At 33.6% G+C, this 13,269-nt stretch overlaps 1 protein-coding gene across 1 annotated transcript; it reads left to right on the top strand.

The window, feature by feature from the left end:
- The first annotated feature begins 6,546 nt into the window (after positions 1-6,546).
- Positions 6,547-7,964, top strand: LOC145939297 (uncharacterized). The gene is made up of 4 exons (XM_083043532.1): positions 6,547-6,595; positions 6,753-6,837; positions 7,018-7,397; positions 7,498-7,964. Exons 1-4 carry the CDS (start codon positions 6,547-6,549, stop codon positions 7,962-7,964), a joined length of 981 nt encoding a protein of 326 aa, XP_082899658.1.
- The last annotated feature ends 5,305 nt before the right edge of the window (positions 7,965-13,269 follow it).

Below are 13,269 nucleotides of genomic sequence, written 5' to 3'. Positions count from 1 at the left end.
TTGACTGATTCTCCCGATGTCGAATAATCGCGCGAGGAAACCTCTTGACAAACACTAACTTTTATTATTTCCGATTTATACCGCGTTATAAAAAACGGAGCTGTCTCAAACACGCACTGTTTGACAGCTGTCACAAATCTAACAATAAGATGTCCGCCGTGAGACGTGAATTTTGCTTAATATCCTTGAAATTGTCTAATTATTGTGCTTATTTCAAGATGTTGATTTATTTTGTTATAAAAGTTGAAACTTTGAATTCAAAAATTAAGGCCTGTGTAAGTCGTACAACATTTTCTGTAGGCGCGTTTTAATTTTTGCAATTAAAGTTTAAACGTTTTTCGCGAAAATGTAGGCCTCTATAAAGCCTAGAACATTTTTTGTGGGCTCGTTTTGTAGACCTTGAAAAAACCTTCAAAACCCGTCCATGCCCATTGCTTTACCACTTATATTTTAATTAATTTTTGCGAATAACTTTCAAAATTGAAATTCTAAAATGTATAAAACTATAAGTCTTAGAATATTTGCCTTCTTAATTTCTGTCAAAAATTATTATAATCAAAGATAAAATGTTATAACATTGTTGACGCGCCCTCGATCTTCACGTCACATTAATTGAAACAAAACACAAGGCTGATACGAGACACTTTAAAGAATAGAAAATCTACTTCAGAAACAATCAGTATAACTTTATTGAATTTGCTGCCTATTGGGCCGTCCGACTAAGTTTATTATTCGCGGTATAAGGGTTCGCGATACAAGTCTCGGAGCGACAAAATCCGATACGTCTGTTCTCGGTGACTTCTACTCGAAGAATGCTCTCGAAAAACACGAGAGAATAATCGGGCGAGAGTCTCATATCCAAATAAGGACATAAATCGTTCGATGGCTTTATTTGCTCGGTCACCGTGGTCTGACTCGAAGGTATTATTTTCGCACACCGAGAGGTCAGAAAAACAAATCGAGAGAATCGACCTTTGTCGTACACCGAACGTGTTGGCTTTAGAAGATTCTGATAATTACAAATACGATGAACGAAACTACCGCATACATTTAGAATTTTCCGGAACAAACATATTATATACAACATATAACTAGTTTTATATTTTTAACGTATTATTATTTTATAATTTAATTAGCAAATTAACGTTTTATTAATATTTTTGACAGAAATCAGTTGATTAAAACGTTAATTCCTAATTAAGTTTTGAAATAATGTGTTATAAAAATTAAAATAATATATTTTAAATAGTATACATGTTATAATACTTCAAACTCGGTTAATTTTTTTGACGGTTATCAACTGATTTCTATCAACAAACTTTATATTATTTTTTTGAAAATATAACTCTTTTGAATGTATAATTGTAAGCGCGTAACGCGCGCTTGTTTTGGTCTAGTAAAATAAAAAACGTAAAGAAAAAATCATACGAATTTGATAATAACTCATATCTTTGCTTCTTTGTTTTAAAATGTATAAATAAATATATACTACAAAAATGAATATCATTAAAAAAATTTACCTTTTTAAAAAAAGGTAAAAAAAGGGCGCCAAGTCCACACGCTATGTGAAAAAGTGTTATACAAAAAACAGTGTTTTTAAATTATTGTAAAAAAACTTAATATTTCTAAAAAAAATAATGATATAAAAAAATTGCGCCAAATAAATAAAAATTTATGTTTTATAAAAAATTAATTTGTTTCATTATTTTAAATATTTAAAAAAAGTTACTCAAATATAAATGTGTACTTTGCAGATTATTATCTGATCTGATATAAAATTTATCACAGAATCATCTTTGTATTTTTAAGAATGATGCACAGTCAAAACGATTTAGACCCGGTATTAAAACAATTAAAATGACGAACAAAAACTTGGCGTGCCCGGGTCGGGGCACTAAAATGACAAGTTTTTGTTGAAATGACATAAGTTTTGGTGAAAATAATATATTATTATTGGATTATATATAGGCATACAAGGTGTTCTAGCGATTTCTTTTTAAAATATTGAAATGTTTGTAGTTCGTATTTAAAGTCATGATTTTGGGGTAATGTTATTATATGTCTCGAGACGATATATCAGTCACAATTGAGACGCGAAAGTGAACAGGAAATATAAACACTGTCTTGTGTGCGATAAGCGATAACGAACGTTTCAAATTCTTATTAGTGACTTTTCTTCAGCTTTCTAATTATCAACTCTTTACTGTTCAACGTTACATCAATTCTGTGAAGAAGAGATATTTTTTATCGAATAAAAAAGATGGTTGAGATCAAAATTTCCGCACTGGGTAGAATCGTCTTAGCCGGAGAACATTCGGCGATGTATAGGAAACATATTGTCGCGGCCGGCTTAGATCTTCGTACCGAACTCAAATTTTGTGTATTACCTGATGAGACACAACAAATTCAAATAAACTTCCCTAATGTTAATCTACAATTTAATATACCTTTAGAAGAAGTTCAAAGCTTTCTTTCTGAAGATGAAAACAAAAAATTAGAACAAAACTTTGTGCTTAAATACGTGAAATCTTTGATAACCATGAACAGTATGTGGAGGATACGCGAACAGAGATTTAGTTTACAAATATTTTTTTTTTTTGCTATATACTATCGCTAGCAAGGAGAGTCTTGACATAACATCTTTTCGCATACGCGTGTCCACGAATATACCCATCGACGCTGGTCTTGGCAGTTCTTCATCATTCGTTGTATGTCTCGCAGCGTGCTTTTTTCATTGGAAACGTCTACAAAGTGGTTATGATATTGAATTTGATAATGACATTTTGGAGAGTGTTAGATATTACGCTAAATGCTGCGAGGAAAGTATACAAAACCATGGTTGTGCGTGGGTCGATGTCGATACCAACGTTTGTGTATATAGCAAAACAGTAAAAAGTCGACTTGTTGATCACATAAATATTGATATGGACTCCGGGGATATGGCAAGAATGAAGATTCGATTGATCGATTCAGATATTCGCCAGAAAAAGTGTAATCAACCAGAACAAATGGCACAGCTGAAATCTGAAGATCCTCTCACGTTTGATACTATATTAAATAGATTAAATAGATTAGCAATACTTATGTATATGTGGCTCAATTTAATAAGTAATACTATTCGAGATCCTAATTTACGTCAAGAGCAACAATATTATTATAATAAATTACAGGTATCATTTTTGTTTTTATCTAATAATGTTATTATTTTATTATATATATATTTATAACTAACATTTTTCATGTTTTGCAGCATTGCATTAGAAGGACTCAACTATTATTGAGAAGATATGATTTGTCGAATGAGGCATTCGATCATATTTTTGCAACTGCAAACGATATTTGGATTCGCGGGAAAGCTTACAGGTTTTGGAGCTCGATATGTATACATTCTGCTACCACCGAGCATTACAAACGACGAAATCATAGACATTTCGGCACAATTAAGGGATCAGAATTTCACTGTTATAACTACTAGCATCAATTGCGATGGAGTGAAACTTGATGATTGATTCTATTAAAATTCTCGCGATTATTATATAAATGACTAAATAATAACAAATAACTAAATGTAAAAAAATGTGTCAAGATTATAACTTAATTACTGTGATAGTTTAAGAGGAAAGTATGACGAACAATATTACATTTTTGTTCAATATATGTATATATTCTGTTACTTAAAGATCGTGGTCTTTTAATTGTATTGAATTATAAAGTCAAAGGTGAAAAATCATGGAATATTTTTTTCGTAAAAAATATCGAAAAATATTAGTTTCTTCGTCTATCTTATTTTACTATAAAAATATAAGCAATGTTGCGTTGAGATCATGCGCTGTAATAAATATACGGACTTTTTTGATTTCTAAATTAATTGGTATACAGGATGCTTCATAATTTAAATTATATAATGCAAGTTGTGAATGAAAAATAAGTCGAGAAATTTTGAATTATATTTTTTGTGAAGCTTAAGAAAAATTATATAATAAAATTTATTTAATCAACATTGTTCATTAGAAGGACATATATATCTCTTAGCTGCAAGTTTGATAGTTTCCGTGTTACTATCTGGGGCATGTTTTATAGATGTATGTCTATGTAAAAAATAGAGCTGGTGAAATAATATTTATTTAATAATTTTTTCTTTGTTAAGCATTAACAAAAATCGTTCAAAATTTTTAATTTTTCATTAAGATAATGAACTATATAATTCATGAACGCCAATTATGAAACACGTTGTATATCTGTGATTTATCACATGATTTACTTTTGCAAATATAAAGACAATTAAATATGTTAAACATGCAATTATTTTGATAATACACTCGTCAAAAAAATTATCGCAACACGTAATTAATATCAAAATTTAGCATAAATTCAAATAAGCGTATCTCCGCGAAAAATTGTCGTATTTCAAAAATTTTTTTTTTGTTTTAAAAGGTAAAGTCTCTATTTTAAGAAACTTTCATTCGATTTTGATTTTATTCTCTCCCCCTTTCTCCATCCCTTTAAAAGGAGGGACGTGTTTTTTTTTTCAAAAAATTACACAGTTGGAAAATTTGTGTTTTCTTGTTAAAAACGGTCCCCGTTAAAATTTTTGTGTTAAATATTTAACACATTCATGTGTTAATTTAACATATTGCTGTTATGTTAATTGAATTCAAATGTTAAATTATTAAAACAACTAAAAAAAAGTGTAAAAATAACACAATGTATATCTATTTTTAATTTTACACAATAAATATGTTCCGCATTATTAGTGACAAGATTTATCTGTTAATATTTACAGAAAAAAATGTTAATTTTACTTTATAATATAAGTGGGGATGATAAAATGTAAAATTAACAATTTTTTTTAGTAAATTTTTACATTAAAACTATGTTAATTTTACACAAAATTTATTTTAAGTTTATTTGAAGTTTACATTTATTTTATGTTAAAATATTAACACAATATTCGTGTCACCATTTAACATATCCGTATTATGTTAAATTAACACAAAAATTTCTGTGGACCGTTTGGGACATGTAATATTTGTTAAATTTAACACAAATTTTTCAACTGTGCACAGTTTGACGAACTCTACGGAGTGTACTAAATTTTTTTCGCAAATATCATCATAACTATCGTAAAATATGGACTTTTCTCTACAAATTTTTAAAAAAATTGAATACCGTACGATTTTTTTTGCGAAGTTACGGCGTATCAAACTTACCTATGCATTTTTGCCTATATATTCAATTACCGCCAACATTAGCATTATCCGATGGGCACTACGGGGAGGTTGCTGGTCGGATTTTGCCCATCGTGTGTGTGTGTGTGTGTGTGTGTGCGTGTGTGTGCGTGTGCGTGCGCGCGTGTGTGTGTGCGCGTGTGTGTGTGCGCGCGCGCGCGCGCGCGCGTGTGTGTGTGTGTGTGTGTGTGTGTGTGTGTGTGTGTGTGTGTGTGTGTGTGTGTGTGTGTTGGGGCAGGGATATATGTGTTCATATTTAAAATTGTATATTTCTGCCTCGACTTCGGATGACCTCTTGCAGGCGCTCACGCATATTAATGCAGGCTTTAATTGTGGCTTGCAAAATTTCGAACCATATTCGATGTAGGGCTACTTCTAATTGCTGGAAATTGTTTGGTAGTCTTTCAAAATCATGCAGCCATCTTCCCATAAAAGGTCATCCGAAGACGAGGCAGAATTGCACAATTTTAAATACGAACATATATCCCTGCCCCAACACACACACACACACACACACACACACGATGGGCAAAATCCGACCAGCAACTTCCCCGTAGTGCCCATCGGATAATGCTAATGTTGGCGGTAATTGAATATATAGGCAAAAATGCATAGGTAACTTTGATACGCCGTAACTTCGCGAAAAAAATCGTACGGTATTCAATTTATTTTGAAATTTGTAAAGAAAAGTCCATATTTTACGATAGTTATGATGATATTTGCGAAAAAAATTTAGTACACTCCGTAGAGTTCGTCAAACTGTGCAATTTTTTGAAATAAAAACACGTCCCTCCTTTTAAAGGGATGGAGAAAGGGGAAGAGAATAAAATCAAAATCGAACGAAAGTTCCTTAAAGTAGAGACTTTACCCTTTAAAACAAAAAAAAAATTTTTGAAATACAACAATTTTTCGCGGAGATACGCTTATTTGAATTTATGCTAAATTTTGATATTGATTACGTGTTGCGATAATTTTTTTGACGAATATATATAGAGTGTCCCATTTTAAAAAACGCACCTCGATAATTCTTCAACGAAGCATTTTCAGCAAAAATGTTTCAGACAAAAGTTGTATGGTTTCGAGGGGGACACAAGATGGTGTCATTAATTTGACCTTGAATAGTTGATTGAAGGTCACGTGAAGGTCACCTTCAATTTTTTAAATGGAAGTACCATATTTTTTTTACATAAATCGATTCCTCACAATATTCTGCATAAAAAGTTATAAAGATAGGATGGCTAAGAAGTGAATAGTTTACGAGATATGTTATACTTTAGTGTTTGACATAATTTTACATAAACTATCAAATACATGGGACATGATCCGGCTGGTCAAGGCAAGATCGGAACATGATCCGGCTGGTCAAGGCAAGATCGGGACATGATCCGGCCGGTTAAGGCAAGATCGGAAAAGATCCGGCCAGTTAAGGCAAGATTTTGAGAATTTTCTATCGCAATAAGTGTTCGAAAATTCCTCCTTTATTCTGAATACATAATTGAATTCTATGTTCGAAATTTCGAGCAGTTTTCAGAAGGACATTCCTAGGAATAGAATTGCAACAGTTTCTTATACGGTCTATCATATTGTCTCTAGTTGTAGGTACTTCTGCGTAAACCACATTTTTTATAAATCCCCATAGAAAAAAATCGGGACTTGTCAGATCCGGAGATCTTGGGCACCATTCAACGTGTCCTCCAAGTCCAATAAACTTACGTGGAAAGAGACGATGTAGAAACTATCGGACTCTGAGACTCCTGTGAGGTGGTACGTCATCATGTTGGAACCACAGTTGTCTTGTCACCAGGTCTACGTCCTCACACAACGTCCGAGAGGGTCCCAAATGGGCTGTGAGCCTAGATGGCAAAGCAGCCATTACTTGGAGGGGAGCCACGAACTCCCCCCCCCCCATGGAACTACATACCAAGGGGAGGGGATTCGTGGCGGTACTTTGGGGGCCCATCGCGGTAGTGTCAGTCTACCTCCCTCCCAGCCTGCAGCAAGGTGAATATGCAAAAAGGCTATGGAGGATAGGTAGACTTACCAGGCGGCTCTCTCCACGTCCAGTTATTGTCGCGGGTGACTTCAACGCCAAATCTGGCGCTTGGGGGTCCCCGCGACAGGACTGGAGGGGAGCTAAGGTCCTGGAATGGGCGGCGAACTTTGGTCTTGGTATTGAAAACACTGGCGCACAAAATACGTGTGTCAGGATGTGGGGGGGCTCCATCATTGATCTGACATGGACAAACCCCTCTGCATCAAGGTTAACAAGGGAGGGTGGCGGCGGAGAGAGAAACACTTTCGGATCACGAATATGTGGAATTCTCCGTTGCCACCATCTCTAGGGAGACCAGAGTCCGCCGCAAGGAGAAAGAACTCCAACAAAAGCGATGGGCCCTCAAAAAATTGGACGAAGACGCCTTTAAGACGTCCATCCAGTGCGCCCTCATGAATAAGGGGGACGCACTGGATGAGAATTTGAAGGAAAAGCTCGGCTGGATCTTGGGAACCATGGAGGCAGCATGCGGTGCCTCCATGCCAAGATCCAAATTCCGACCACCTAAAAGAGCATATTGGTGGTCGGAAGAAATAGCCGAGAAGCAGAAAGAATTGGTCCGCGCCAAAAGGCGGGCAAACAAATACCGCGATAGGGATGGGAATGAAGAAAGGTGGGAGGTGTACAGGTCCCTCAGGGATGAACTACGGAGGATGATCCGGGTGGCGAAGGCAAGGTCATGAGGGGAGTTGCTCTCCTCTTTGGATAAAGATCCATGGGGACGCCCCTACAAAATGGTGCTGGGAAAGCTCAAGCAGGCGGCGTCCCCAGTGACGGAAACATTGGATCCCCTCTTCGTCCAGAGGGTGATTGACACCCTGTTTCCCTCAATGGAAGACGGACTAAACAACCCGATTCCGGAGAGGGAAATAGATTGGGACGAGGAGGAGGACCACGTCACGAGAGGAGAGCTAAGGGACGTCGTCAGGAGAATCAAGAGTGCCACGAATCGACGTTACACCGTATGTTCGATCTCGATCCATGCATTGATGTATCTTTTGATCGATTGGTTAAAATTACCGAGACAGTCGATGTTAAATTTACACAATTTTCAAATATCGCGTCCAATGTAACGAATCCTAAAGAAGTATCAAATGTAATACGCGCTAGCGACGCCTTCAATAAACATCAACTCATCGATTGTGAGCTGGCAGCTTTAGTTTTTAGTCCATAATATGTAAGAAAAAATATATAAATAAAGAGTTTTTAAAGTCTAAATTATGATGTAATTTTTGCATGCATATCCATTCTCCATCTTTCTCCCACCCGTAAGCAGCTCTCATACATAATTTGTTGCGTGGTCCTTGCGGGGTCTGACGTCATACGGGGAAGGGGAAACGCCAGGCTAGAGACTGAGAGGTAGCGTGAGAAAGAAGAAAGAGATAGCGCATGTGAAGGAGAGAGATGTCGCGGCGAGGTACACGAAAGAGAGACAGATAGCGCGAGGCTAGGGACCGTGAGAGAGATAGCGCGAGAGAGAAGAAAGAGATAGCGCGAGGTGCATGCGAAGATTTTTTTTTTTTATAATATTTTTTTCCAATAATAATAATAATTCTTTTATAATAATATTCTTAATATAAATGGGAGGAAAGAGAGGAATTATTCTAAAGTAAAATATGTGTTTTTATATTTAAAATAATTTTTTGTATTCATAAAATAGGTATGTGTAATATTTATAATTTTGTGTGTGTGTGTGTGTGTGTGTGTGTGTGTGTGTGTGAGCGCGTATGAATGTGTGTATGTGAATTTAAAATTTAAAATATAAGAATATATAAGAATATAATAATATAATATGAATATAATATAAAAATATAAAAAATATAATAATATAATATGAATATATAAGAAAAATACAAATAATAAGATAAATAGATAAACCATATAAGGGTGGAGTTCCGAATAGGTGAACCCTCCGATTTTTTTGAAACTACACTATTTTTTGTATTTTTGAACGCTGATTACGAATATGATAATGAAAATTTGCGACAAGGTCATTTTCAAGGTCAAAACAAAAAAACTGAAAAATATACCTTTTTAGATATTATTTCGATAAATATTGATGTAAGAAAAAAATGTTTCAAATAAAAGTTGTAGTTCTTGTAAAAATACATCATTTATGTTCTATACATTTTTTGCGTAAAACTGAAAGTTTTCGAGAAAATCGATGTTAAAGACTAAAAACGGCGGGTGAAGTTCCGAAAAGTGCTCATCTCTGATTTTTTTGAAACTCAGTATTCTTACGTATTTTGATGCACTGATTACGAATATCATAGTGAAAATTGGCGCATCTCTCATTTTCATAGTGAAAATCATGAAAAACCCATAAAAATTTTAGATCTTACAGAGAAAAACATTTGATGTTCTATTAATTTTTACCGTACGAGTGATAGTTTTCAACAAAAACGATGGAATCTAAATCTTATATCTGTTCTCCCATCTAAGCATGTACTTTGCAGTACATATACGATTCCACATGGGTTTACAACTTTCCACGTAGAGCGAGGTTCCACGCAAACCTATTTGTCTAGTTTTTCGGTAGTGGAGCCCCCCGCAGGGGGGCGGAACCCACTGTTTCCACGCATACACTTTTCCACGCGAAGCGAGATTCCACATGGGTTTGCAACTTTCCACGCAGAGCGAGGTTCCACGCAAACCTATTTGTCTAGTTTTTCGGTAGTGGAGCCCCCCGCAGGGGGGCGGAACCCACTGTTTCCACGCGAAGCGAGGTTCCACATGGGTTTGCAACTTTCCACACAGAGCAAGGTTCCACGCAACCTATTTGTCTAGTTTTAATTCATGATACATTCTTCGTTGCGTAGGGGTCTTGCTAATGTTTTCTGTACCTAATATTTTTAGTATAATGTTGACTCATCATATTTTTAGTAAGGCGAAGATTTACGAAGAATATATTGATGTTTGAGAGGGTTTTTCTTATCTAATTTTTTTCGAAAACTATCAGTTTTACGCAAAAAATTTATAGAACATAAATGATGTATTTTTATAAGAACTGCAACTTTTATTTGAAACATTTTTTTGTTACATCAATATTTATTGAAATAATGTCTAAAAAGTTATATTTTTTCAGTTTTTTTGAGTTTTGACCTTGAAAATGACCTTGTCGCAATTTTCATTATCATATTCGTAATCAGCGTTCAAAAATACAAAAAGTAGTGTAGTTTCAAAAAAATCGGAGGGTTCACCTATTCGGAACTTTATCCGTAGACCGGGGTGTATTTAGTGAATGACAATAGTTTAGCGGTATTTCTTGTTTGGTTTTACAACGCAGAGTGCGGCGGGATGATTATCGGCGGCGGCGGCAGCGCCGTGGCACGGCGAGCCGAAAGCGCAACAGCACGCCGAGCAGCATACAACGATCCGAGGAGATCATGCCGGCCTATCAGCGCTTTGACAGCAAACAGGCGGGATCGGCAGCCAGCGATACCGCCGGGAGTCTCAACTCGATCTCTAGTTCCGAAGGAAGCTCGTAAGTAGTGGAACTCCACACCTGTGGCGACCAAAAAAAAAAGAAAATATTCTGCAAGCGGAAGCGCGAGATTATTCCTGATACATACACTCACACTTTCTCTCTCTTTCTCTCTCTTTATCTCTTTCTCTTTCTATCTCTTCCCCTTTTCTGTCATCTCTGATCTATTCGTTTTCTGAGTTCTATCACAGTTTCATTTATATTCCTCTATTCTCTATAAGCCGCGTGCACTTTGATTAAACGAGATGAGCTGTCAGTTGTGTAAAATTGTCGTGAGGATGAGTTTATTTATCGATATTGATTAATACTAAAGGAATAATGAAATTATTCTAGAGTAGGAATAGCAAGGTTTTGTTTGACATACATAGAGTCTTCTATTTATATGCATTTTATATGTAATTATTCTATTATTATAATTATTAATATAAATTCTTTTTATTTTTTTATTAATTAAAATTTAAAATATAAATTATTAATTTATATTTTAAAAGAATAAAATAAAATAGAAATAAAATAAAATTTATTTTTTATTTTTCAATATAAATTATAATTATATTAATAAATTAATATTTTATATATTTATTCTATTATAGATTAATCTTCTATTCAAGTAATATTAATATTGTTCAAATATTACTAAATTTAGTTTAATAATTTTAAAAGTTTTAAAAAATTGATTTTGTGTATAAAATATTAATAAATTTAAATACATGTGAATTATTTGTATATGTTAAATTGTAAAAAAGAATTAAATTATGAATAATGACGAGCGTTGAATATAATTCTTAGCGTCGACTTAGTCTCAGTGAATATCTGTTTTTGAATTTTGTTTAGTAAGAGAGCTTCTTCAAAGCACTTATAGCTCATTGTTTCTCGTTTTTCAATGTACATGTGAGCTTACTCTCTTCGTCTTTCAATTAGAGACTTATTCTTTGTCGTTCGCAGAAGAATTGTTAGTTGGAAGATTTATTTTCAGTTTTATTAATTTTATTCTCCAATGAATTATTAATATATTAATATTGTATGTATAAGATTATTTTAGTTATAGACAAAGAATAATCCTGTTGCCCATTTTTATTTCTTACTCTTCTTATAATTTACACAGAAAATCATAAAACGCTTCAGATCGATTATTACATCTTCAAACGTGTGATTGAAGATGCATCATCAATATATATATTCATAATTTAAATTGTGCAATTATATGGCCACACGCTTTTTCTTTGTCTTCTTAATTTCTCTGTTTCTTTTTCACGTCTTTTTGATTTCTATCAGTTTATATATAATTCAGTTATTTATATAAATTTTCTTTAACTATACTTCTCGATTTTCATAAATGTAGTACAATTATATGTGTATATAACATGGCCGGCAACTTATATATGGAGTGTGGGATTCTTCCACACTCGGATTAATCTGAGTGTGGAAATTCCACACTCGGAATTTGACCAATTTGTTCCAAAATTATTAATGAATTGCGACGAGAGCTACCGCCATACTGTAACATTATATGGTAGAGGTAGACAAAAAATTAAAGGCGAAAGGCCTCATTTTGTTAAAATTTGTTACAGTTTTTTTTTTGCTACCTCCCCCCCCCCCCCCTTCCATCTAACCTAACCGATAGCAGAACTCCACACTCGGAATTTTGGTAAGTTGCCGGCCCTGGTATATAATAATAAAAATTTGTATATATTTAAAAAAAATGATATACATTATATAATCATTATTTCTTAGTTGTTATATAATCATGTTTCACTCCAAGGCAAATATATGTTGTTTCTTCGCACATTTTATTTATCCTACCTCTCTCTTCTAACTTTCCCGAGAGTTTATGCTGTGACGAGTAATAATTTATGTAATCAGAGAGTTGAATTTTACGAGACGCAGTATCTTCTTCTTACGTTTTTAATAGAGCAGCACCTTTTTTGTATTATACGGTTATTTTACGGTCGGTTTTATAATGCGAGGAAGAAAAGTATGCGTTAAAGTATAGTCTTCGACGAATTTACTGGGTATTTATTATAGGTATACATATATATTACTATATATACATATGTACATATGTATATATGCATAGATATATATGTACATGTATATATACAAATAAATAAATATGTATATATGTATATATAAAAATATGTGCATATATATATAATAAATATATATATATATATGTACATAAATATGTACAATGTAGATGCATAGATATATATACATTATACATATGCATATACAGAGTATATTAACTGTTTTATCGAAATTTAGCATTTACATATCATGAGACAATAATCAGCATTTTTAAGTTATATGTCTTTTTTTTCAGTTAATTAATAACACAAGAAATTATAAAACAATGAAATTCAAATCGAGACAAAATTAACGAGAACTGACAATTTACATTTTCGAGAAAAAGAATACGAGCTTTTCTTTATTACGATCTTCCAAAAATTTATTAATTTACTCAATCATACCTTAAATTTTAATGATATAAATAATTTTATGCA

Source organism: Prenolepis imparis, unplaced genomic scaffold, assembly GCF_030444845.1.
Source record: "Prenolepis imparis isolate NDT839.2.m4 unplaced genomic scaffold, iyPreImpa1.0 SCAF_8, whole genome shotgun sequence".
Lineage (NCBI taxonomy): Eukaryota > Metazoa > Arthropoda > Insecta > Hymenoptera > Formicidae > Prenolepis > Prenolepis imparis.
The sequence above is the reverse complement of the archived record's forward strand: the minus strand, read 5'-3'. Positions and strand labels throughout refer to the sequence as shown.